General features: G+C 35.6%; 2 protein-coding genes and 1 pseudogene across 2 annotated transcripts; all 3 read right to left on the bottom strand.

The window, feature by feature from the left end:
• Positions 1-1,063: 1,063 nt before the first annotated feature.
• LOC143625870 (protein NETWORKED 3A-like) lies at positions 1,064-3,938 on the bottom strand (annotated as a pseudogene).
• A 7,612-nt stretch (positions 3,939-11,550) lies between these two features.
• On the bottom strand, positions 11,551-12,056 carry LOC143625823 (glutaredoxin-C13-like). The gene has a single exon (XM_077096059.1). It carries the CDS (start codon positions 11,986-11,988, stop codon positions 11,677-11,679), a length of 312 nt encoding a protein of 103 aa, XP_076952174.1. The 5' UTR covers positions 11,989-12,056; the 3' UTR covers positions 11,551-11,676.
• A 4,075-nt stretch (positions 12,057-16,131) lies between these two features.
• LOC143625822 (zinc finger CCCH domain-containing protein 32-like) lies at positions 16,132-17,963 on the bottom strand. Its single transcript, XM_077096058.1, has 4 exons — positions 17,697-17,963; positions 17,317-17,604; positions 16,529-16,822; positions 16,132-16,463 (listed from the first exon to the last, which is right to left on the bottom strand). Exons 1-4 carry the CDS (start codon positions 17,823-17,825, stop codon positions 16,185-16,187), a joined length of 990 nt encoding a protein of 329 aa, XP_076952173.1. The 5' UTR covers positions 17,826-17,963; the 3' UTR covers positions 16,132-16,184.
• Positions 17,964-27,154: the final 9,191 nt, after the last annotated feature.

Here is a 27,154-nt window from a genome sequence, read left to right as displayed (position 1 = left end):
GGGACATTATTGCTTTAGATAACTATTATTTTATTGCCAAGCACTAGCTATCTTTTTATCTTATAGTTGTTTTCTACCTTTTTTTAGCACTAGAAGTTCAAAACCATGATCAAGTGATCATGGGTTTAGTGGGTATCCAACTATTCATCAATCATCAAGCCCCTACAACTCAGAGTTGGATGGAAACGAGACGTGTCAAGCGCTCATAAACTATTTAAAATTGGTTTGTTAAAGTCTTGAATTAAGTCAAGTGTATGTAAGTTTGAACCGAAATTGTGTAGGTCATTTAATAAGCGAGCTCAATCTCAATCCAAATCCAAACTTCATACCGAGTTTAACCCGACCTACAGGTCTAAATCAACCAATTTTTTATATTAGTAAAATTTTCATTTAATTTATAAACATACAATTAAATAATAAGTACTATTAAATACATGTATAATAAATAAAAACAGCAACAAAATATATGCTATGTCGTGTATGTAGTTATAATTATACATATATAAACAAAAACAGCTAATTGATCGAATTCGAGTTTGGAAAACTACTCACGATTGCCAAGATCAAGATCTTGTAATTTAAACGAGACAATCTCATATTTGGGTAGCGAGTTTATTAACCAAGATTGACGACATAACCATTTGTGTTCTATACATTTGACCTCATAATCATATTACAATGTAATAAATCACTAAGGGACTAAGCCACAATTTTTGTGAAAGTAACAGGCATAGACAATATGAGTTGATTTGGGTAATAAACAAAAAACTTTTTTGTAGATCAATTGGGTCAACTAAAATTAATGGGTAAATTTGGTTCTACTTACAACTACGCAACAGGTTAATTTTGATCATTGTTATGAACTTACTAACTTAAAATGGGTCGAAATGGCGGGCATTGCACACCACCATTATGTATCACACAACCACCTACTAATCGTCTTCGCTGTTGCCCCCACTACTAGCCCCACCCATTTTGCCTAAACCCGTTTTAACCATAACCAATTTTGACCAGAAACTGAGCCTAAATCTTCTCTGTACATGGCTCACCATTTCAACTGTGTTCATTCAAACTCAATATTTTCAAGATAGATGAAAGAAGCAAGATCATAGAGGTAGAAAGCTTCAAAGATCTACATTAATACAATGCACAAATACAAAATTACCACAACTAATTTGAAAAGGACAGCATTTGCAAGCATTGTTTATAGTAACAAAGAATGACCCATCAGAACCGAACACGAATACAATTACTAGACAACAAATATTTGAATAGCTTAACGAACACAACCCGTAAATACCGAACCCGAATACACACAAGCATCAAAATGATCATCGATCCCATAGAAGAACCCACTTCACATTTGATACAAATATTTTTTTAAACAGACAAAATGAACCTGCACTTAACCTTTTGAAATATGAAAAAAAAAACATTTTGACCACATTTTGTTTGCAAAAACTGACATTGACCCACCATTTTTTCTTTTGAAAACTTAAGTGTGATTAGCATAACATGTTCATTTTTGTGATTTTCCTAAATGGGGGGTAACTTGATAATATCAAAACCTGCAAAGAATATTATGACACAAAATATACCTGGGTGACTCTATCAATTCTTGTTTTAAGGATTAAATTTTCTTGCTTGAGAAAATCAAAAGAAAAACCAAGTTGTCTTATAACCTCTCTCTTCTCTTCAACTTTCTTCATCAACTGTTCTTTCTGAATATTATTTTCTTCTCTCAACTTCTCAATTTCTTCCCTCAAATTCACCAATTCTTCATCAACAATTGTAACTTTCTCGGTTTCTTCATAAAAAACTGCAACTTTTTTGGTTTCTTCATCAGTTTCTATTTCTTTTTTAATTTTCATGATCACCAATAACCACAGATTCACAAGAATCATTATAACAATCATGGTCAAAAGTCAAAGTCAAAGTCAACAGACTCAGAATAACCATCATATGATTTTTCTGATTCTTTTACTAATTTGGATAAGGGTAAGGGGCAAGATGCCCATTGATTCAAGTGGCGGTTACCGCCTTCAAACTTGACTTGATCATATTTTTCGGCTAATGAGCAGTGGGCCCGATAAAGATCCTCAACTATTATGATAAGCTCGGGTCGTTTCTTGTAATACATTTCTGCGCGTTTAGCGAATGAGTCTGCATCTTCTTCAATGAGTCAAAGCATTGCTTCTGTCTTCTCATCAAAATCTATATCATCAAACGGTAACTTAAGTTTTATGTAGATTTAGAAAGCATCATATTAAAGGCATAAAACAACTGGATAGAAGGAAAATACAATTTCATCCACTAATGGTTTATGTTATTTCTAAGGAAAATTGGTTTTAATTGGTCCTAACTATTTTATTTTTGTCGGCGCTGGTCCCAACTTTCATTTTGGCTGGCAACGGTCCCAATTTTAACATTCGTTTCTTCCACCAGTCAGCAACGGAGTACTAACTCCGTTATGCTTTTGCTGATGTGTCCATCTGAGCTGTCAAAAAAATGTTATGTGGCAGCCGCCTCCCCACACCACCGTCCCACCGCCACCCCCACCCCCCACCACCACCGCCCAACGCCGCATCGGCATCGCCCTCGACCTCTCCGACGAGTCCACCTTCGCCGTCAAATGGGCCGTCAACCAGTAACTCCGTCCCGGTGACGCCGTCCGCCTTCGCCGTCAAATGAGCCGTCAACCAGTACCTCCGTCCCGGCGACGCCGTCATCTTAACCCACGTCAAACCCACCTCCGTCTTCTACGGTGCTGACTGGGACTCCGTTGACTTATCAATTGCAAACATTGACACCGGCAACGAAGAGTCAACCTTAAATTTGACAGTTCTAATGTCAAATTGCCTAACGGAAGCTACAAATAATGCAATTAATTGCTAATTCGAGTAAAAACCCAACATAACAAATTGATTTATGAACACATCTAACTTGCCTGAAGAACTTTGGGGCCTTGGAAATGTGTGGATTTGTGAAGTGTGGATGAATTAGGCAATGATTTGCCTCCGATTGATCGTAAGTCGGTGTTGCATAGCTTTGATTCGATTGAGGGAATGGTGGTTGAAGCTCCGGAGAGTTTGGTTTTAATTTGGTGGATGTGTTGTGGATGATATAAGAATGTAATAAGTTAAGTATAAACACATTTTCATGTTCGAACTCGTCGGAGAGGTCGACGACCCATTTGACAGCGAAGGCGGACTCGTCGGAGAGGTCGACGGCGATGCCGATGCGGCGTTGGGCGGTGGTGGTGGGGGTGGCGGGAGTGGCGGTGGGACGGTGGTGGGGAGGTGGCTGCCACGTAACATTTTTTTAACAACTCAGATAGACACATCAGCAAAAACATAACGGAGTTAGTACTCCGTTAGTCGCGGACTGGTGGAAGAAACGAATGTTAAAGTTGGAACCGTTGCCGGCCAAAATGAAAGTTGGGACCAGCGCCGACAAAAATGAAATAGTTTGGACCAATTAAAACCAATTTTCCTATTTCTAAGGGCTGCTATAGATAGTTACACTAGTGATGCTATATAAATTACAAACACCAGGTGACATCATCATATGTAACATGTTATAAGACCTCGTCGTATGAGCATTTTTTCATGTCATACGATCCTTATGACATGTCAGCGGCATCTGTATACCGTATGACTTTTTTTCCATGAGCATCACTAAACTCAGGTGACTGGTTAAATGTAAAATTTTACTAAACCCGTTGTATGCTACTTAGTAAAGTTGAATAGGAAGAAAATAGAAGTATACTATTAAATAATTTTTACTTCAATCCGACCCGTTTGGCAGGATACATTATGTCATCTGTGTCATGTTACCTGCATGAGTGGAGTGTAACCATGGAGATTTTCTGGGGCTGCTGTTGCTCTGACCATCAAACCCCGCCAGTGTGCTACTGATAATTTGCTCATAGTTTCCATTTACTATTCTTTGCCTATATGGCTCGTATAGGCCCTTGAGTCGTATCAGTTTGTATCAAGTTAACACGAGATGTTGAAAACTTATACGGCTCGTATATGCTGCAAAAAGTAGTCCCCTCCTTACACTTGTCAATCACGCATGACCACCCTATACAAGCCGTATAGGACCATGGGGGTGGTGTATGAAGAGTTGAAGATTACATTCCTTACTAAAGGGAGGATGTTTGAATAAGTCAATAGATGTCTGAATAAACAATGCCTTACTAAAAGAAGAAACAACCAGATTTAAGCCCAAACCAGTATGTTTGAATAAGTCTTGACGCTATCAACTTAACGTAAGGCAAGTATGTTGGTTTCTAGTGCTTGATAGTTCCCTCATTCTTATTATATAAATGATAGTTAAGCTTGAATGTGTAGTTAAACAAAACAAGCTTATGATATAAATTGGTAGACATTGTAAGAATGGAGAAGGATCGAAACGACAAAAGAAACTTTTAATAATTCATACATATGCTTAGGACTGTTCAAAGGGTAAGACCCGATCCTTTTACCTAATATCCTACCCGGACCCTTTACCCTTTTAGAAAGAAACGTGGACCCGAGACCCTACCCTCTAAACATTAAAAAGGTCGGGTAGAAATAAAGGTTTAAAAGGTCCAACCCTTTACCCTTTAAGACAGTAATCACATCTCCTTTTCTGCATTTACTAGTTGAATCTCTCATATAGGACTTTAATATATGAATCCCGGAACAATTATCCTTTCATTTAATAACATAGTAAAGTCTAACTTTGAAAGTTTATCAACCATTTAAACTGATACAAATAATATTCACATCCACAAATTATATGTAGATAACAATTTATTGATTCCCATATATATGTTTTGATGAATTATATATGAAATATAAGCCTCTCCTAAATTTCAGATTAATCACGAATTTGATGTATATCTATCTAGAAACTAGTAAACAGGTCAAGGGTTTGAAAAAAGGTCGGACCCTTGAAACCTTTTTACCTTTTAAGGTGAAATTTAAATACCCTTAACCCGACTCTTATTATATATTCGGGTCTAATTAAGGGTTTTACAAGTCGGGTAACCAGGTTTCAAGGGTCCGACCCTTATCTTGCTCACCCCTACGTATGCTAAACATGAGATAGCGAATAAAAACATACGACCACACAAACAAGTGAACAACCATGTATAGTTAGGCTGAACGAATAAAACACCCAACTGGCTAATTCGTGTTCATTATCTTCTCTCAGCAACTGGTAGATAATAAAATTATTGTAAGTTAAGTATCATTTTCATACCTGTGATTTGTTTAATTACGCAACTTTAGTACCGTTTTTGAATTTAGTGCAAATAGCTACCTCACATTTTAAAACTTGCCATTTTAGTACCTTTTGTTAACCTCGTCTATTTTATACGTTAAATCAGGGGTAAGTTGGTAATTTTATTTATCTTTTTCTTTAATCAAATTCCCAGAGTGTATCTTCATCTCTAACCCTAAATCAAACCCTTACAATATCAAACAAACTATCACACACCCAAATCACTTTTCTCTCTCCACCAAATTTCTTTCATTCCAAACATAGATAGAGTAACTTCAACCATCGATGGAGTTGCTGGTTAAGGTGGAATAAATCTGGTGAACATCCCGGTAGAAGCCGCCGATCCACCCAAATGACAGAGCGGCCGAGCGCCAGTTAAGCGAAATCGAAGATCAACACTCATACGATAATCATTAAAGAAACAACCCGCAACAATGGAGATACACTTCAAAACCGGCCACCGGCAACACATAAAGCAACCAGGAAAGAAATCGGCGTCTTGATTCCACTACTTTCGCATCCAATTTAGATGGTGGCGACTTGATTTCGTGGCAGAACCCTAGAATTGCATGTTTCCGTTCTCCGTGACAAGAGTTGTTGCTCGCCGTTGAAAAAACAGGGTTTGTTTTAAGTATAAAACGGGGTTTGGTTTGAGTATAAAGGTGCAATAGTTTAAAAGAAAAAGGAAATAAATAAAATAAAGTAAATTACCAGTTTACCCTCGACTTAACGGGAAAAAATAGACAGGGTTAGAAAAAGTACTAAAATGACAAGTTTTAGAAACATAAGGTAGCCATTTGTAGGGGTGAGCGGAAATAGGGGCAACCCGAAAAAACCCGAAGAACCGGACCGATTTTACCCGAACCCGGACCGACCCTACATTGTGCATGTATATTTCGGTCCTAAGGTTTTCTGCAATTCGGTTTTCGGGTCGGATTCGGGTATTACCCAGTGAAAAGAATGGTAAAACTGAAGGACCGATTGGGCTTTAAAGAAAAGGCTTGTTTATCCAAAATTACAGTTCAAACACCTGGGAAGAAGACACGAGTTAAGCACGTGAGATAATTATGTTCTTTTTACCTGTTTTTAGAGATTTGACTTACAAGAATAAGAACAGTAGACAGCTGTAGTTTTCTTGTTTTGATGTTAGCTTTTTTTTATATTATTTTATTCATTAAAAAGAGGTTGTACAATTTTATCCATCATATAAAAAACTCAAAAACTACAACTTTGAAGAAACTGTTAAGTTTTTAGGCTTTGAGATGCCATCACCATTTTTAATGAATGGAAAGGTTTGAGATGCCATCACCAAGTTTCTCGAAGGTCTTTAATGGCAGAAAGAGTTTGACACTCCATTGTTGTCTGTTGACGATGATTTAGAGTTTGGAGTGACTCTCAAAGATGCTTCTCTGATTTCAACTATAGCAACCTCAGTTTAAGTGACATCATCGGTCTTCGGTCTTTGACAGCCTACCCGAAGCAACCGAACTCAACAAACTCGATACCCGTATTTTTATACAGGTCCGACATTCGATTGTCATTTTGATTTGTTTACGGGTTTCGAATCAGGTCGGTTCTAACCCGGTCTGGTTTTCTTCCTTTGCACAGCCCTAGCCATTTGCACCAAATTCAAAAAAGGGACTAAAGTGGCGTAATTAAACAAACCACAGGAATGAAAATGACACTTAACTCAAAAATTGTAGTTTCATCAATTGTTTCTCGCTACAAAGATAGAGACTTGATAAACTGATCACTTACTAACATTTGGAAGGGTTTTACCAATTTATATAATAGATGTTATGGGTTAGATGGGGGGCAGGTGTTCAAGAAAATCCAAACCTTGAACCAAACCTGAACCATCCGAAATTCCAACTCCAAAATATCTAAAACTTATATCCAAATTCTCAGAATCAGTCAATAGATTGTTCAAAAAGCTCATGTCTAGCTAGAATAAAACTAGCTACAAAAACTTGATTTGAAACAACCTCAGGTGATTTGGCTCATTTTTGTAACCGAGACAAACTCAACAGAAGCTCAGCTCAGCTCGTTGCTAATCTTAGGCTCGGTTAACTTCAAAATCAAGCTCGACTCGTTTAATTTCTAACTCGAGCTCAAACCCACCTTGACTCGACTCATGAACAGCCCTAGAATCATAACCATTTTAGAAAACTTCGGAACACAAGAAATTAACATCGTCAGGTTTAACCAATATAATAGAAATTGAACCTGAAAAAAGAAAATAACTAGTACTACAACTAAAATTGATTTCTACAGCTTCAAAATTTATAAAATCCAAGATTCAAAAGAAAGAGTTAACAAAATAATGAATACTGTGAAGTTGTGGGTTGAAAACATGATGGTATAGATCTGAAAAAGTGTGTTTCCTTAAATCAAAAAACAAAATCGAATACGAACAGAAAGCCTCAGATTAGCATGTTGCCACATTCTTCTTCGCATCAAGGACTCCACGGCAATGTTTACCGTAGACGCGCAATTTTGTCCTTGACACTCATGGCAAATTAATGTCCTCATTGGCGATTCAATTCAAAAATATAAATAAAATTGACAGAGGGGTGAAATCGACGGCGTTGGGTTGCTCGTCAAATTGAATTACAATTAGGGTTTCATACGAAACATGACGGGCTGACGGCTTCTAATCATATATAGATGAGGCTTTTTTTTTTAAGATATAACATTGGGCCAGTCTTAGTCCAAGTTTATATCCAAATTCATTTGTTTTAGGGCCCAAATACCAAACTCTACTTAATAGTTTATAGTAGAGGTGTAAAAAAAAAGAACGTTTCTCGACCCGAACCGGTTCAATGTGCATGTTCGTTCACTTATTTGGTTAAAGTTAAAAAACAAACATGAGCAAGTTGCACTTATATTCATTTGCTTCGTGTACAATCCAAAGTTTCATGCACAACGAATCTGGGTTCATTGGGCAGTGCCCCGTTGGTCAAGGTTCATAGGGAAACGCCTTAGGTAGGCCTCAAGATGAAAAGTAGGGCCTTCAATGATTGTCGAGAGTTATAAGTAAAGGCTCGATAATTTCTAAAGCCCAAGTCAGGGCGCAGCCCAATTTTTCTAGATGAGGCCGTAGCCCGCTAAGGGTTCATTAGATAACTGGTTGGCTAAATAGGGTAAACTCTATGCATGCTGATGTGCTAAAAGTAGTTATATAAAAACACGCTAATCTAGACACTAAGTAATAAATTCTAGACTCTTAAACTTAACTAAACTACTAACCGGCAAGTGAATCGATCGACTCTAGTATAGCTAAGTAAGTCCGGATATCGAACCCACAGGACTTTTTAAATTACGTTAACTAGCTAAATTTAGACTTAACTACAGACACGACTATTTATCTATTATTATTAGGGGGTTTTACTTAAAAATTAAAAATTAAATTAATTAATAAAACTAAAGACTTAAAAACGACTTAACCCTGGACTTAATTCAAATGATGACAATATAACTACCTAGGCTAGAATCCCTTAAATTTCAGTTATCAATTAACCCGGGATAATACTTAGTTATGGAACTGGGATCGTAAAATAGACGCTTAAGAGAAAACCCGAACAGGACCCCTGACCCTTCTCAAGAGACACCTATGGATTTCGAATAAGTTTTAACGCACACCAGTATTAAAAATCAAGTTTCCTTACGGTCACCTAATTGATTACAAACTAGTTCCTTTTTACGAAATCCTACCTTACATCGCGGAAATCAAAGGCAGTCTAATATATTCAATTGACTCGATAGACAAAGTTAACTGATCAAACCTAGACGGACTCCTTACGAAGAACTAAATCTAGCAATCCTGATCAACAAAGACCTATCAATAACCTAGCACCTTACAGCTATTTAGGTTAGCAGCACACTTAAGTTTATTTGATTAACTAATATTATTCCTATGATTTTAATGCATATCAATCATAAAATAATCAAGAACACAAAGTAATTGACCTAATAGCGACCTATCAAAATGACAAACAATAATCAAGGCAACTATGGAATAATAATAATTAATCAAACAATCCTAAATATCCATATGCATCAATTTAACATAATTAAACCTTTTAACTAGTTCATAAAAACCATAACGATAAATAAATCCCAGGTCAAAATCAAACGTAAACAATGGTTCATCATAAGTGTAGGCAGTCTATAAAGTTTAGCCTAGCATCTGAAATTCAAACAAAACAATAATAAACGAAATCATGGCAAAAATAAATAAGAACGGAAGATTAAAGGCGATAAAACCCGTGGTCTTCGTTCTTGGATGATAAGCACTTCGCCGGCTGATTCCTAGCCTTCAAACCCACCAAATATTGCAATCCTAAGCTCCAGAAAACTCCAAATTCGGCTCTGGTTCACAGGGTATGCTCAGGATTAAGTTTAGGAGTGTTTTTATAGGTTTCCTGGGCCCAAAACTGATAAAAACCGAAGAAAATACGCGAAACGGGTTGCTCGGCGCGCCGCGCGGCGGTGTTTTGCCTCCTGGTCGCGCGGCACCGCGGGCTAGGATTGCTGACCGGTCCGGTTCGTTTCCTGATGCGGTCCGGTTCAATTCTGACGCGGTCCGGTTCAATTCTGATGCTCCGGTTCACCGGTTTGGCTTGTTTTTAGCTCTTTTTTCGCCTTTTTAACCATGAACAAGTCTCGGAACCTACATTATTCAAATATGTTAGTAATATATAAATTCTAATAAAAACCGAACAAAAACTAATAAAATATTAATTAAAATATACAAGGGATTTATATATATTTAGCCTTATATCACATGCAATGAGAGTTTGGGTTTGGTATGAGACTAATGCAATGAGAGTTTTTTGAGTTATATTTTTCTTGATTATAATAAAGCCAGTTCTTTAAATTGTGTGTTTAAGTTTGTAGTTTTGTGTTTGAGTTATATAAAGGCCTACTGGATTTCTATAAAACCTACAATCTATTTTCTTTTTTGCTTAACAGAAAAATATACATTTCTTACATCAATTTAAAGATATTCATGGACTGTTGTGATATGGTCAAGAGGCTAAAGATTTTATGCTCTTGGCATTTCATAGAAATATTCTGCAAAGTATAGTAGAGGGTGTACCACCATTACAAAAAAGAATAATAAAAATACCGGCATGTACTACCATTATAGATATCATTTTCATCTAACAAAACCAAAAAGTATGCAAATGTATATGCATGTGATGTTTTCCAAGCATTTTAAACAACAAATCTAGAGTAGTTACACAGAATGCACAAATATAACCATCATTTTCACGCATTATTGCCTCCTTTAATGTTCCCTTTTTTGCGCTTTTGACAAAATAAAAGGTAATTTAACACGCCGTGGCCAAGTGCAGTTGTTAAAAAATGTTACTTTATTTGATGGTCGTTTGTTCTCGTATGATTCCAACAGCTTATTACATATGTACATATTTACTGGTTTTAATATGCATGTATGCATATATGCAACTAATTTATCAAATGAGGAATATTCAGATCACAAAAGATCAAAGCAAGTCTAATGAAGAAGCTAGCATATATACCAGTAAAATATTGTTCTCGCACAATCTTTTTTCTTTTTTCCTTTTCTTCTTTTAGGTAAAAGGGACGGCAGCCTGGTATAATTTATTAATATAAAGAATATAAAACTGATCCTAAGGGTCGACTAATCCTCGGAAGGAAATCTATCATTGGGCATGACAAGTGGCTTATTTGCATTTTAGGAGATCTTGGGCGGGGATATCATTCATATTTGTAGAGTGCTCAAGTTAAGATTCAGTGGCCGCCACCGGGCTTCTGAGAAGGGGAATTGTAAACAAAAATATAGGATTACCAAATAAATAAAAGTGACTGAAATTTAAAGAGTATTCAGTACCTCTCTTTATTTAAAAGTAGAGCATATATCCTCTTTTAACTTTTTATGAAAATCATAGTTCAGAAATGTAAAAGGTGGAATATATCAGCTACATCTTCAGCCGATTTTGTATGATTCTTAACTCGAGATTACTCGTTTTGTATACATCAAATGTATCTGGAAGGATCGAAACTATGTTATGTTTTAGCCTCCTTTTCCTTTGGAAGATTCATATATATAATACACACACACATACAAGAAAGTTCTTAATAAATAATAGATCATAATCACATTCATATGAAGCATATAGTCATGTGTTTCCAGCAAACATACATTAAATAAGTTACATTCATAGTCCAAGAACTAATAATAATCATAGTAACCTAACAAGCAAATCTTGCTTACTATAGAATTAATAATCATAATAACAAGCTATTTAAATACTAGTAAGAATTAATAATCTAGTTGACTGCTACTACTCATCATTCTTGAGCCAACCTTTATTTCCTTACATAAAATGTACCCATAAGATAAGTGTGCAAGTTTATTTAAGCCATGAGTGACTGATATGGTTTCAACAGTGGAATGAGCGAGCCGCTCAGGTGGAGCGACATGACCTCGTTGGTGGACCCCACAAGCTTGCCACCTATGAATACAGCTGGCACGGTAGGTGAGCTGCACCCAAGTTTAGGAAGAGCCTTCTCCATCTCCCTTCCGTCGGGATGTTGGTCAATCTCATAAACTATCGGGTTGACCCTAAGTTCATGGAACAGAATGGTGACTGCATAACACAAGCAACATGTGCTCTTGGTGAATATCACAACTCCATTCTGTGATGTCAATGCTTGTATCTTCTCCATCTCAAAGGATCAAAATCCAAATTAATTAGACCGCGATCCGATGATTTGGGAGATGAGATTTGCTTGAAGTTTGATGTTTTCATGCCACTTCTATTTATACGAAAACCAAGCAAGAAAGATCAACGAAGAGATGCTTGAAAACAACTAAAGGCCGGTATCTTTTGAAAGATAGATACCGTTTGAAAGAACAAGTTGAGCACATATATTCTCCTTGAATTTGCACTATTCAGTCAGAAAAACATTGATTACATGTACCAAATGATCATTAATTAAGGTAGTTTAGTTGTTTGAACAACGTGGGCGATTTAAAGACTATGTGTTTGTGTCCTCCACATTCTACGGGCCTAATTACTTAGCAGTACATGAAAAGGAAGAAAGTTTAAAGGGCTGGTCAATATTTGTTCAAACAGATTCCTTCAATCAATTTCTAAATATTTTTATTCTCAGGGTAAAAAGATTGGGAATGAGATTGCTTTCGGTCGGCTTTGTATGATTCTTTATATTGCGCCACCAACTTGGTTACATTCTTCCAAACATGCGAATATTATGAGCGTGTGAGTTCGTTCACACGGTTTCAAGCTCAGTGAGTATAAACTGAATGAAGTATTACCTAAACAGATATAAAACAAATTATCATCATCAACAGAAATTGCAAATATCAATTTAGGCAGTTGATATATCAATATAGGCCTAGATCAGTATTCTAGTTTCTAGAAACATATATATATCTATACTCCATAAACTAACCATCATGATCTTCATTCTAGTAACACTTTTCCTGCAAGTCACAGTAGGTGGCGAATCCAGAAAATTTCTTGTGAGAAACAAATTAACCTAATGTCCAACTCATGGATGGATCGTTATGAAGCAAAGAGCCATAATTACTCTTGATCCGAATCTAGCACTTTCAATTTTTTTACAAGATTTTCATTTTTGTGTTGTCTATGAATTATTTTAAATCATTAAATCATGAATGCCTGCAAATCAGTTCTATATCTTAACTCTTAAGAAATAATTTTTTATTATACGGAGATAATACGAAACTACTGCTAAACCTCTATCCTCAACATAAAGAGTTTTAAAAGTTATAATGACTCTCGCGATACTAACTTATAACTTGGACTAAAATGATACAACAAACCTTCTTTTAAATATACGGTCAGAAAGCATCGCTTCATTTGTTTGTGGTGGTGGTGGCGTGGTATAAGGGTTGCGCTTTGTTCACATTGGACAAGGGATAAATTCTCTGTCAAATATGTCAGATCAACATCTTTTAGTCTTCTATTCTGTTTGTGCTGTACTTACGAATATGCCTAATAATTGTTAGTAGTGTTTATCACTATTTTCCCTTGAAGGACCCGAACTTGACAACAAGATTAAAGGAGTGTTATACAAAGTGGACCATTCGCTAGTAGGAAAAAACATATTTGATTTGTTCACTAGTTTTCGCAGAGCAAATTTTTGAAAAAAAATTGGAGTTTAGATTTTATATGAGTAGTTTTGCTAAGAAAATAGCCACCACTAACACTGAAACCTTTATTATGTAAGAATCTGCCATATAAAAGCCTGTATTTCATTATTTTGGATGACAATTACTGTTAAAGAATCAAATAAAGTGATGAACCTTTTATCACTTCATAAAAATATCTGGTATGGGAAACCATGATGTGCCTAAAGTAAAAATAGGATCGATACAAGAACGCAAAAAATGATATTTTTATTGATTAATCGTGCTCACTCTTTTTTTTTTTTGGAACGGCTACACACACGCCCATCTATCACTCAATGAGATTACAAGGATGCTTATACCCTTTGAAATTGACAGTTAATTAAGTAACTACTAACGGTGTCAACTTAACTACCTAGTCTAACTAATTAACTCCGTTAACTTAATGTTTGTGAAGGGCAGGTGATAGCAGGGATGGTGGAGGTGGTCCTTCGGGCCTGTTGGTGATATTTGATTTGATCCAACAGTGCCAATGATTCTTCTAGCTAACTCATGAACAGTTTAAACGCGTATATCACATGTACCGCGTACTTCCCTAGTTAATATATAATAATATTTCTCTCTCTTTCGAGTGACTTTAACTTGATGGATTGATAAATATGTAACACTACTTGCTAGGAACAAAGTGGCGTAGGCGGAACACAAAAACACAATCGAGCCCGTATACACGGTATTCATATCACGCAGTACCGAAAAATATATATACAACACAAGAATTTTAATGTGCTTCGGTCCCTGTGGGGAATCTGCATCAAGGTTATTTCATTATATTTCATACTAGGTTATTAACCCGTGTGATACACGGGGTTGAGTACAAAAAAGTTGAACTCAACAACATTAATAATGTTTAACATACATTAGCAAGAATAAACCATCAAATAACGAGATTGAATAACATAAACAAAAGTTAAAATAAGTGAATGAACTGTTTGATTATGTGAAGAAGTAAACGCAAATAACACATAATTTTACCATCTCCGCCTCCTTTGTAACAACATCGCCACTTCACCAAATAAAACATAGTTTTGACTTTGGGGTTAACAGCACTAATATCAACTTCAAAACTTTCTCTCTTTGGACAAATAATAATGTTAGAATTCTTTGTTCCAAAAAGGGTTCATATTTATATGTATATTATGTCATCAGATTGTTGGTCCAAGAATGATTTTTTTTTAAATTATATTGGTAAAGATAAGGGTGTAAAAGTATGAGTACTTGTTAACTAACTAAAAGTCGCATGAGTGATAGCGCATAATGCCAATTTTGCTCCCTTACATTATTAAGTAAATGCATTAAGTATTATATTATAACTCCATAAGCATAAAATGCTCTAACTACTTGAACTTTTTCAGCGTCTTAAAATGCATTATAATAGAATATAATATAAGTATACAATAAATATTATTATACCGTTTGCACCATCAAGGGTCCAATGAGTTTACAAAGTAAAGGGGTGAACATTGAGAAGTTTACAAATTATAGTTTATAAAGGTCATCTTGAAATGTAAAAAGCATCTAGTTGGTTTCATGGTTGCTTTGTAATGTTTTGTAATATACATATGTAGATAACACTTTCAAAGTTCAAACCATACCAAACAGTTTGGTTTCGATTATACTCATGATGTAAAACCAAACCAAAATATACGTAAGCAATTCCAACCTTTTAAACATTAAAATTACAATTAATAATGCTTAAAATCATATGTTAAAAGAGTTGACTAAATTGGTCAATGATTAATAATAGAATAGTCAAAACTTACAGCAGCATATGTGCTTAAACCTGAACTATTAAGACCCTCTATACCAAAAATGAATCCAGTGATCCCTTGCCTTGAATTAAAAATAAATAAATAACTTTGTTTTATAACCGTAAATAATATAATAGAGTTTATTACACAATGATCCCACAATCATAACCCAATTAACATTTTTTTTAAAAACCGAAACCATTATAGTAAAAAGGAAACAAACCTTCCAAAACCTTTGGCTCGCTTGAGCCGTGTGCCAAAAACTAACTAAAACCGTTGCCTCTTGTATCATCACCACCCCCTATCATCACCACCCCCTAATCCTCCTACTCAAATAACATGCGCAATATGTCAGCAATACATGTATCAATATTTTTCAAGTGCCCGACAAAATTACCAAATTACCCCTGTCCGTAAGTTTGATTACCCTGTTATCAATTTAAGTCATTATAATTATTTAAATAGAAATAGCATGAAGTAACACAAACGTCCACCACGACTAATACTATTGCTAACTGTTAGCTCTCCTCTCTTTAATGTAAAATTGTCGTACAATGTTCATTTTCTTCTGACTATAATAATAAGATCATCAACAGTTTAATTGACATTCAGTAAAAAAATACACGTGGAGATTTGTGTCACACCCCGGCTCAGGGCCTGGGCGTGACACCCAACGTTGGTACCTCTGTTTTGTAAATATATCAGAGTTTAGGGTTATAAAGCGGAAGACTGATAAAATATTATTATATTTAAAAGACGGGATTTTAAAACACCCGTTAGTTTGTACATAAGTGTTTGGATTACAAAACCATGTTTCACATTATTTTGTTTATAAAACATCCATTGAGCCATCAGATCGTCTAACGGCTACCCTTCTTCTCCAAACACTTATAAAATTGCAGCATGTTGAAACACAGGTAGCACCTAACCACCATCTTCCACTACCTTGTTGAAGAACTTTGACTTTGACTCGAGAGCTGCATGCCCCCTGTTGACCCTATTTGATCCAGAGGAAACATCAAACCACCTGAACTACTTGCATGAGGGTCCATTTTAGACCACTCAGAGAATGAACCCGAAGGAGCCATGGTCATATATGGTGCAACCGGTATGTCAGTAGGTCCATATCTAACCGCACTTGAAACCGGGTGGTCAAACTTGCAGGTCCGCCCGAACCTGCATTGCCCGTTTTTAACATAATAATTGCAAGCGTCCACCCCCTGTTCATTCACAAAAGGTTACCATCATATAGTTATAATTATTAATAAAATTATAACGGGCTTACAGGACGCAAAGGGAGACCAAGGGGGCTGAGGGCACAATTGTCAATTGGTATAGCCCAATCGGGTGGATGATAAAACTTACAACTGGCACCAAATTTGCAATCACCATTTTTCATGTAGTATTGGCATTCCGGTTGACTGGGTCTTTCTGGAAATACTCTCTCGGTTTGACTACTGCCTATCTGGCCAGTAGAAGGTGGAAAAGGACGATACTGGGCTGCAAAAGGCGGGCCTGCAGTATTCACTTCATATACAGAAGGTTGAGCACTGGGAGACAGGGCTGGGCTTGCGCGTCCCTGCATCTCATAAACTATTGACACATTAAGAATAGAGGTACACAATGGAACCAGTTAGCCGATATTGGGTTTGAAACCGATGCATGTATCTATCTACTTTTGTGTGTTATGTATGTATGTATATTTCGTATCCATATATGTATACTATGTATGTTATGTATCTATGTATGCATATATGTATATCATGTATGTTATGCATGTATATGCATGCATGTATGTATGAATGTATATTATGTATGTTATGTATGTAATTTATTCATGAATGTTCTATGGTTTATGTGTGTAACTGTGTATTTTTGCATGTATGTTTTATACATAAAACAAAAAATACATTTTCATACAAAACTGGTTCCTAACCAAACTTGAAACGGTTCCATCAATAAGCGTTTTCAATCTTACGAACCAGTTCCAAACAGAACAGGTACCGCCCACGAACCGGTTTTGACCATGTTGACCAGGACCGATAATTAATTGGAAATTATATATTTTCTTACCGAGTAAGGACTCCAATTTGGTAAAGGAACCATGCCAGGTGGAAGTAATACAGGACCATAAGCACCAGGAGGGTAGGAACCAGGTACTAATGGTGGTCTAGCAGCCCTATAGCTGGTTGACTGGCCCACATATTGTTCAGGTAAGCGAGACTGCACGGTTGAATAAAACGGGCGTGCAGATGCTGCTGGCGGCAAGGATCCGCCGGTTGGTTGAGGATGATTGAATTTACAAGTTATACCAAATTTGCACTGCCCCGTTTGCAAATAGTAGGAGCAATCTTTCTCGTCCTGTTTTGATACACAAAAGTTTGCAGATTTGACACTCGTGCACAACAAGAAACAATCGGTTGTAACAGAAAAGACGAGATGGGAATAGTTACTGGTCGTAATGGACATCCGTAAGAATTTAGTGGCACGTTACTCAATGATCCGCCCGCGTGTCTAGGATGGTCAAACTTGCATGATACCCCAAACTTACATGTGCCTGTTCTTAAATAATACTGCAACATTCAGAAAATACAAACAATTATTAAACAGAAGTTAAATGCATGTCTAAAATCTAAATTTCAAAGAAGTTAAATAATAAAACAGAGTGCCTGGCAAGAAGGTTCTCCTGGATGCTCCGGGTAGGGCCCACCTACTGCAGTTCTTGCACCTCCACAGCCTAATCAGTGAGTACAGTTTATGAGTCTAATTAGATTCATAATATGTGCAAATCACTAAATATACTCAATGACAATCAAATTCTCTACAGAACACCATGTATGCTTTATTAAAAAGAATCTCAAAACAAGCAAATGATCAAAGAGAGTACCGAGCTACGACGATCAGGCGGATGGTTATATCTGTAGTTGCTACCATATGCACACGTTCCAGTCCTCATATAATAAGCACAATCCACCACACCAAATCTCTCTGGATAAAACTCTTCTATTCCACTCGACAACTCCAATCGCATCATCGATCCTACACGCATTCCCCAAATTACACACACACAACCAATTTCACAAACAATAACTCCAAAACCATACTCCGTACATTATTCCAAACCCTAAATATAAATAATTAACAAATAAATCATTCACCAAAACATAAAGCTATCATCGAAGCATTACCTTCAATCCCGGTGTCCTGACCTGTCTGCATCCAACCCAACCCGATTCTCCCCGTGCTCCGTCCGTACGCCTCCATTAATTAGGTTTTGAAGCTCTATTTACACCAAACGCAAAACAATTTCAACGGAATTAAACTCAATTAACGCCGAATTGGTTAATGCAGACTGATTTGTACAGACGATCGAAGAATTAGAATTAGGGTTAGATCGGTAATGAATTTATTTGCTGTTTATGGAGTGAGGCTCAGTTCATCAACTTTATGTGAAGTGCAGCTTCTTCATAAAACAAACGAGAAGAGTAACTTAACTCACACTGCTGTTGTGTGTGCAGTTACTTTATTGCCCTTTTGGTGATGATGTGGCTGTGGGTGTGAAATAGATGCTTTGACAGGACATTTTCGTCTTTTATGATTTGGTTATTATGAGTAGTAGTAATTATTGGACGGTGTGAAACCATGAATGTGACGTAAATTCTGTCTGAAAATGTGTTTGTCCCCAAATATATTTTTTTGTTCAAATTGTACGTAAAGAGAATATATTTTGAGATGTGCATTATATGAATTAAATTCTTATTTCATAATGTCTTACTTAAAATTTATAGGTTTATTTAAATATAAAAGCGAATTTACGCGTCTAAGATGCTAATTTATTCGGTATTCATCGCTTAAGTTTTGGTTGGAGATGGTGTGGATGGTTAAAATATATGTGGTAGGGGATTGTATAACGTTGGTGTGGTGGTTAAAGGTGATCGATGACGTGGCAACGATGTAAAGTTGTCGTATGTCTGTACCTATTGAAGAATCGTAGTGTGTGGTTTAGTCTTTTTATCACTTCTAATCTTCTATGCATTCTACCATATAATCAGTTAAAACCTGAAAATACAAAGAAAAAATGTGAAGGTTTAATTTAGTTGAGAGTAGCGAGGAGAATGGGTTGCAATCCGAAAAAATAAGGTTGTGAGGTAATGTCGTATGGGTTAGTGGAGGGGTCGCATGGTCTTAGCTGGCACGGTGTGACCAGCAAGGAACGCCATGCCACTTTTTCATTCCACGCATAGCGTAACTAGCTTCGTCTTCCTGATATATACAATTTGAAGAATGCTTCTAAATTGGATCGTTGAAGATTTTTTTTTTTTGTGAAAGAGGGGCTAAATTACAAGGATTAATCACTTGGGGGGCTGGAAAAATAATTTTTTTAAAAGGGGAGTTGCCTCCATTTGTAATAGCGGGGAGTTTTAAAAATATAGGGGTGTTGGAGTTAATAAGAGAATGTAAGAACTTTTACATGTATGATGTATCTCTCCTTTATTCTTAATGACGGGGACTGCAAAAGTATCTTCCTTCCCTTTTCTAACGAAGGGAAGTGTAAAAAAGTTCTCTCCCCTCCATTTGTAACGGCGGGGAGTTTGCAAAAGGAGGAGACTCTTTTTAATGTCAATTTAAAATTAATCTACAAAATTCGTGGTTCAAGATTTTAAAAGTTGAAAATTTAAAAACAATATTACAAAACAGTTTTTTGTAAACTTAGTGTGTATTTTTTTAATCACCATATGTGATTTTCTTAACTAACTTTCTTGACTAATTTCTTTTACTTGAGTACTTTGCAACGTATGTAACGAGGTATAAATGAGGTTAGTGCGGATGTAGTTAACAATTAGACGCTACCTCTCAACTTTTCGTCGGCAGTGTAATTGTTTTTTCCTTTTGGGTTGATTTTCGTATTTCGATACCCCTCAAAAAATATTACGTTACCCCTACTTGTTTAAAGGCCAACCAATTTAAAAGTTCAAATTAAATAAATGCCAAACAAATTTATAGCCCAAAGCAAATAAAAATAAATAACCTTTTTTTTGTTTGAACGAAAAATATTAAGCGGGACAGACTTAAACACAAGCATGCTCAATAGAATCATCATTTTTTAAAAGTTTAAATCAAATGATGTCCAAACAAATTTATAGCCCAAAGCAAATAGAAGCCAATAACCTTTTTTTTTCTTTTGTTTGAACGATAAACATCAAACAAAAATAGGCTCAACAGAATAATCATTTTGAGGTCGAAATTTTTAATACGGTTTTAGATATACAAATTCAAGAACTTTGAAATAGAATTAGAGCATGCTTGTGATTGATTTTGAAAAATGCTTATTGGTGTTTTCAAAAAGGAAATAAGTTAAAATGTCACGAAAATCCTTTTTTTTAGTTTTTAAAAGGGTTAAAATACAGTTTTTTAAAGACCCCAAATCGTGGCTTGTAAAAATGGGTTTTTTGAAAAAACCAATAAGCATAATTCAAGCTGAATCCCAAACATGCCCTTAATGAGGTCTCAACTAGTTTGTTGGAAAATATGTCTGGTTTAAATCTTGAGATACGTTTTCCAAGTTTGATATATCTAAAATAGTGGCAATTTCGGAAATGTATCTGAATGATTTTGGTAATGAATAAAGAAGGTGTATTTCGGGTGATCGTACGGCCTTTCATCACACTTTAAAGGAAGATGATAAATTTGCAAAATTGAATGAATGTGTGACATTGCTCTTGTAATGCTAGAAACCCAAAAGGTCGTACAACCGCAACCATTGAAATATGTTTTTCTAAAATGAAGCTTATCAATACGAGTTTGCGTAAGCGAACGGGTGATGAGTATTTGAACAATGTTTTAATTTGTGCAGTCGAAAGAGAAATGTTCAATAAAGTAAAAGAACATGTAATGGCTCGATTTCAAACTTTCAAAAACCGAATAGGAGAAATTCGCACACCAAGTAACGTGTTTCTATTTTTTTCGTTTACATTGTATGAAATACGGCAAAAAAAAATTTTGAACGTTACCCCTGAAATTTATGTCTAGATCCGCCACTGAATGAGATTCATACATAAGATATATCTGTCTTCAAAGCAAGTGGTTCAAGATTTTGATGACTAAAATTTAAAAACAATATTATAAAATAGTTTTGCAAAACTACAAATTTTAAAGTAGCATCAGTTCCCAAACTTTTGTATAAAAAAAACATTTTGTTGACTCCCCGTCATTACAAATTGAGGGAAAATAACTTTTTTAGACTCCCCTCCGTTAGGGGTGTTCAAAAAATCCGAATTCGAATCCGTATCCGAATTATCCGAAAATTCGTATCCGAATTATCCGAAAATTCGGATATCCGAAAATTCGGATTCGGATTTGGATAGCAATTATGAGATTTTTCGGATGGTTCGGATATCCGAACTATCCGAAATAACAAATTTAGTACTTTTTTTAGTTTTATTTTATATACAACTAACGAGAGATATGAGGTATGAAGCCCTAGATCTAAAATATACGCCGCTCTCTAACTGCCTCTCTATATCTCAGTGCTCTCTTCTTCGTTCTTTCCTATCTCCACGACTCTTCCTAGCCATGCGAATTCCTCATTGATAGATTGTATGAAATCCCTGCAGCAACTGTGGTTATGACTTCTTTGACTACCGACTTACGAATCCGATAAGTAGCCTTATTTATTCTTTTTCTTATGGCATTAATTAATTTGGCCAACGAAAGGATATTGCTTTCAAATTACTAACGATTCTAGTGGCTGTAAAACAATACAAGACTTGCAAACTAAGGATTTATTCAAGATCCTTAAATTATTGTTTAGGTCTTTAAGGTAATCTGTGAGAAAATTATTCAATAACAATATTGTACTTGGTGATTTTATGTTAGGATTTGGAATGCATGTTTAATTTTAAGCAGATTTGATTTGATTTTTTTTTTTTCAGTTTTTCTGAATTCGGATATCCGTTTCACTATCCGAATCCGTATCCGAAATTTCGGATACGGATTCGGATAGTGAAATCGACTATCCGAAATGTTCGGATATCCGAAACTCCGGATATCCGACTTTGAACACCCCTACCCTCCGTTAGAAAGGGAGGGGGATACTTTTGCAGTCTCCGCTATTTAAGAATGGAGGGGAGATACATCGTACGTGTAAAAGTTTTTACATTTTCTTACTAACTCCGACACCCCTATATTTTTAAAACTCACCGCCATTACAAATAGAGGCAACGCTCCTTTTGAAAAAAAATATTTTTCCAGCCTCTAAGTGATTAATCCTTGTAATTTAGCTCATCTTTCAAAAAAAATTCATAGTTGAATGCTTTTCTACGGCTCTTTTGAGCCTTTTTCAGTTTTTTTTAAATAATTGAAGTATTATATATACACAAATAGTTTCACACAAGCCATATATACATAGAATAATTAATTAAACTAAAATGCTTAAATATAAATTATGTTAAAAAATTATAAATAAAAGAAATGGAGAGTGATAGGTATAACATAGATTATGTGATTAAGGTCAATGGTAAAAGAGTTGGTATTGTGGTGCGAATGATGAAGAATAAAAAATGGAGAATATAATGCATGGCCTCATGATACTATTTATTTACATGAAGAATTGAAGATGATGAAGAAACTAAGAGAAAGTTTAGCGCATTTTTTTTAAAGTTAAGGAATAGATGGTCATTTCATATTATTACTACATGTTAGCTGGTAACAAGATACTATATGTATACATGATGACACTTTTAGGGCGATTAATAATTGTTGTTTCCGAAGTAGATTTTCCTTTTAAAATAAAACTCAAAACTAGTGTACTTTTCCAAAAAGGTAAAGAATACAAAGAGTGCAAGTGAACCACAATAATTCAACGTATGTTGTATAAAGTGTTCCAAAATTTTTATAAACATATATTAAAGAGCACGAAATTAAGGTCCTAATTTCACAAAACCAAAATGTGTACGTTTCTCATTGGATTCTTTTATTTTATCCTTTTTTTTAACGAATTAACGGTGCTTGTCATCCAAGAAGTTGGCTTCTTTTCTAAAATAGTGTTCATTCTGTCGACGCGTTTATTAATCCTTTTCTTAACGCATTAGCGGTGCTTGTCATCCAAAAAGTTGGCTTCTTTTCTAAAATAGTGTTCATTCTGCCGACGCGTTTATTAATCGTTTAGAATTTGAACATCTTTATTACTAATTATTTACTTACCAAATTGCGGCTCTAAATAAATTCCAATAAGAAGTGTAAAAGAAACACGAACCAAGGATGAGGTAACGGGAAGAGTGGACCATGTCGGGTGATTTTTGATATCAGGTAAAATATATAGGTCACCATGCTAGTCCTTTATTAATCGTTTACTAATTATTTACTTACCAAATTGCGGCTCTAAATAAATTCCAATAAGAAGTGATAGAAGAAACACAAACCAAGTACGAGACAACGGAAGAGTGACCCAAGTCAGGTGATTTTTAATATCAGGTAAAATATCCGGGTACCATGCTAGTGTCAAAAAGACGGGATGTTGGTCTAGCAATGGATCAATCAGCCAAGTGTCTAGTGTTGGTTGCTTGCTCTGCTTAAGTCAGCTCCCGATGTCCGATGTTTTTTTATATCAGGTAAAATATTCGGTCACAACGCTAGTGTCAAAAAGACGGGATGTTAGTCTAGCAATAGATCAATCAGCCAAGTGTCTAGAATTGATTGCTTGCTCTGCTTAAGTCAGCTCTCAATGATGACACATCATAAGACGGCATGGCCCACATTGGAAATTTCTTTCCCACAACACCATCAATGGTCAGCTTTGTCAACATAGAGAAGACATTCAAAAACCCATCTTAATGCCCCCACTTGGGTCAAAGACTTGCGCGACCAGGTCCAGCAAATCATATTGATCAACCACAACTTAAAAGCTAAATTAATATTTGTTGCCTAGCGATGTAGGATGATGCCAAACAAAATTATTTTAATTTTAATTTTATTTATTTATTTTTATTTTATTTTTTTGAGATTCGGTATTAAGATGTTCCGCTTTTCAACTTAAAACAAACTTTATAATAAGGAAAAATCATTGTTTACTTATATCATTTTTTAACTCGTATTTTACAAGTATATAAGTAATATATTACTAACAGGAACCCGCGCAATGCTGACTATTTGCAACGCGGTATTCATTTCTGCAAGTTTATCAGTCCTCTTCACAATTTGCAACGAAGTGTTCACGCGATGCAACGACAACGCTAATTTATAACGCAATATTCATTTTTTGTTAGTTTATAATGTGGTTTATCTATACCATAAGCATTAAAAACTCATTAATATCAATAAGAAAATATAAGTCATAAATATCACTAATGAAGCAACACACAAATAATAAAATATAAATTATAAACATAACCATTTAAAAATAAACATAGGTTTAGAACTCGGAAAAAAACGTAACGGCGTTAAGTGTTTTTTAACGGAGGACCATTGAGACAAAAAGGGTTGAAAGATTGGACCATTGATATTGATTTTAAAGTTTGGATTATTATCGGCTAATACACAAAAGGTGGATTATTTATTTCTAATTTGCCTATTTTAAACATGAATCTTCTATAAGGGTCTGTTTGGTATGTGGTAATGGAATAGACGTGGTAATGGAATGAACAAGAGAATGGAATGAGTTATTACCATTCCAATGAGATGTTTGGTTACTACATGGGAATGCAAAGAATGATTACTTTGCGTTGTTTGGTAGGTAGGAAAAAAAAGAAAAAATAAAACTACAATGGTAGTGAGTGGCGGTGGTGGTGGGAGGTAGGTCGCGGTTGTGGCATTGGTGGGCGGTGATGGTGGTTGGTGGTGGTGGGCGACGGGAGATAATGGTGGTTGGAGGTGGTGGTGGTGGTGCTGGTGGTGTTGGGTGGTGGCGGTAACAGTGGACGTGGCAGGCGGTGGTGGCAATGGCAGCGGTGCGCAGCAGTGACGGTGGGCAGCAGGTGGTGGTGAGGGGCGGCGGCGATGGTGGCAGTGAACGGGTGGCGGTGGTGGGCAGCTGGCACTAATGACAGTGGTTGGTGGCGGTAACATCGGCGCTGGATAACAATGGTGGTGATTGGTGGCGACGGCGGTGGTGGTGATGGGTGTTGATGGTGGTGGGTGGTGGTGGTGGGAAGGTGGTGGAGGTGATGTAGGGTGAAAGAGGGAATGGAATGGAAAAAAAACATAGGGTATGGATGAAATGAAATTGGGGTATTTTAGAGAGAATGGAATGGACTAGGTAATGGGTCATTCCATTCCTTTGATCAAACCTAATGAAAACTTGATCATGTTTGACAAAAATATTTCTCTTTTATATGCGAGCTGTTCAAAACATTTTTTGTTTTAAGCCCGTCTCAAATGTGAAGGTAAATAACATTGAGTTAACGTTTATTGCAAAACCAAGGATTTAAAAAGATTTACAAAGATAGGATGTTGGTATTTAAGACCGTCTTAAATGTGAAGGTAAATAACATTTTTATGGCAAAACCAAGGATTTAAAAAGATAGGATGATGGATCTATCATCCAAGTATCCAATGTTGGTTGCTTGCTCTGATTAAGTCAGCTCTCGATTGTCCGCATGAACCATCTTCAAAATCTTGATTTCAGATTTCTTTCACACAACATTATCAATGGCCAAGATGATATCAAATAAAAAGAATTCTTTTTCTCTTTTGTTTCGGTATAAAGAAGTTTTCATTTTCAACTTAAAACAAATTTCATAAATAATTAGGAAAAATCATTGTTCACTCATATCGTTTTTTAACTCATATTCTACAAGTATAACTAATACATTACTATGAAAGAAAATAAGAAATAAACGTTACATGTATTGCTTTAAGACTCAGTGACGGAACTTAAGCAATAGATTATGAAATTTGGATTCAGACATTTGGTTCAAAATCTAGTAGTTGAGATTAATAATTTTTTAAAAATGTATAGTATCATGTTTATGGTATAATGTCCTATTTACATGATGCACTTTATTTTAAAGCATTATCACACTCCTCACAAAACAAATTTTTCATTTTTTTAGGACAAATAATCGAAACCCGATCTCATAAAGCCCGAACGCAAACCCAAAGAACCCTGGGGAATTAGGGTCGGGTATGAGTACTAGAAATAAAATTTTCAAACCCAAGGAACCCGACCCAAGAAACCCGCAACTCAAAGGTACAACCCGAAGTCCCGAAGTGTAGTGGTTTTATCTAGTTCAAGCATATGTAATCATTGTTTATTACTTATTTTAATATAAATTTTACTTAAAATTTTAAATAATTAAATAACACAATCAAAATCAAACTTGATGCAAGTGTCGTTTAAATTTATTTTGGCACAGGCATTTGAGTGGAGGCATTTGAGTGGATCGAGAAGAATTTGGTTCGTTGGCGTTAGAAGATGTTTCTGACCATTTAGACGATTAACCGACATGCATCAACGGTATTAGGTGCACAACAACTCCTAAGCTTTATTCATGGTAAACGAGGTTTTATGTTCCTCTTAGCTATGAGCTTTCATTAAGATGTCCAAATTGCTAGAAACGCTTCTTCTTGATCAATGATTTTATAATCGATCGCATATTATGTTAAGTGGTTTGAGTTTTGCATTGCTGTCCATTTTCAAGAAATTTACTAGCGTAATATAACTTCTCTTATCATATTTTATTTAAGCAGGGTTGATCATCTATATCTATAAAAAGAATAATCATGTTTGAGAAAAATATTTCTCTTCTATTTGCGACTTGTCCATAATTTCGTTGTTATAATATGCCCGTTATAAGACTATATCCAATATGACGCTAAAAACATCTTATAATGTTTATATATAACAAAACCGTTCATATAGACATTTTAGTTAAAAACCACTCCCCATTCTACAACCAACTGGTTCTAACCCATT

The sequence above is a fragment of the Bidens hawaiensis genome, unplaced genomic scaffold (genome assembly GCF_021521415.1).
Source record: "Bidens hawaiensis isolate Kalapana, Puna unplaced genomic scaffold, B.hawaiensis_p1.1 tig00004242_1, whole genome shotgun sequence".
Taxonomy (NCBI): domain Eukaryota; kingdom Viridiplantae; phylum Streptophyta; class Magnoliopsida; order Asterales; family Asteraceae; genus Bidens; species Bidens hawaiensis.
The sequence above is the reverse complement of the archived record's forward strand: the minus strand, read 5'-3'. Positions and strand labels throughout refer to the sequence as shown.

Coding starts and splice junctions, on each gene's coding strand:
- LOC143625823 (XM_077096059.1), bottom strand. CDS start 11,988: ATGGAGAAGATACAAGCATTGACATCACAGAATGGAGTTGTGATATTC.
- LOC143625822 (XM_077096058.1), bottom strand. CDS start 17,825: ATGTTGCAGTATTATTTAAGAACAGGCACATGTAAGTTTGGGGTATCA. Junction 17,605..17,696: donor ACGGATGTCCATTACGACCA/GTAACTATTCCC, acceptor GTATCAAAACAG/GACGAGAAAGATTGCTCCTA. Junction 16,823..17,316: donor CAAATTGGAGTCCTTACTCG/GTAAGAAAATAT, acceptor TATGAGATGCAG/GGACGCGCAAGCCCAGCCCT.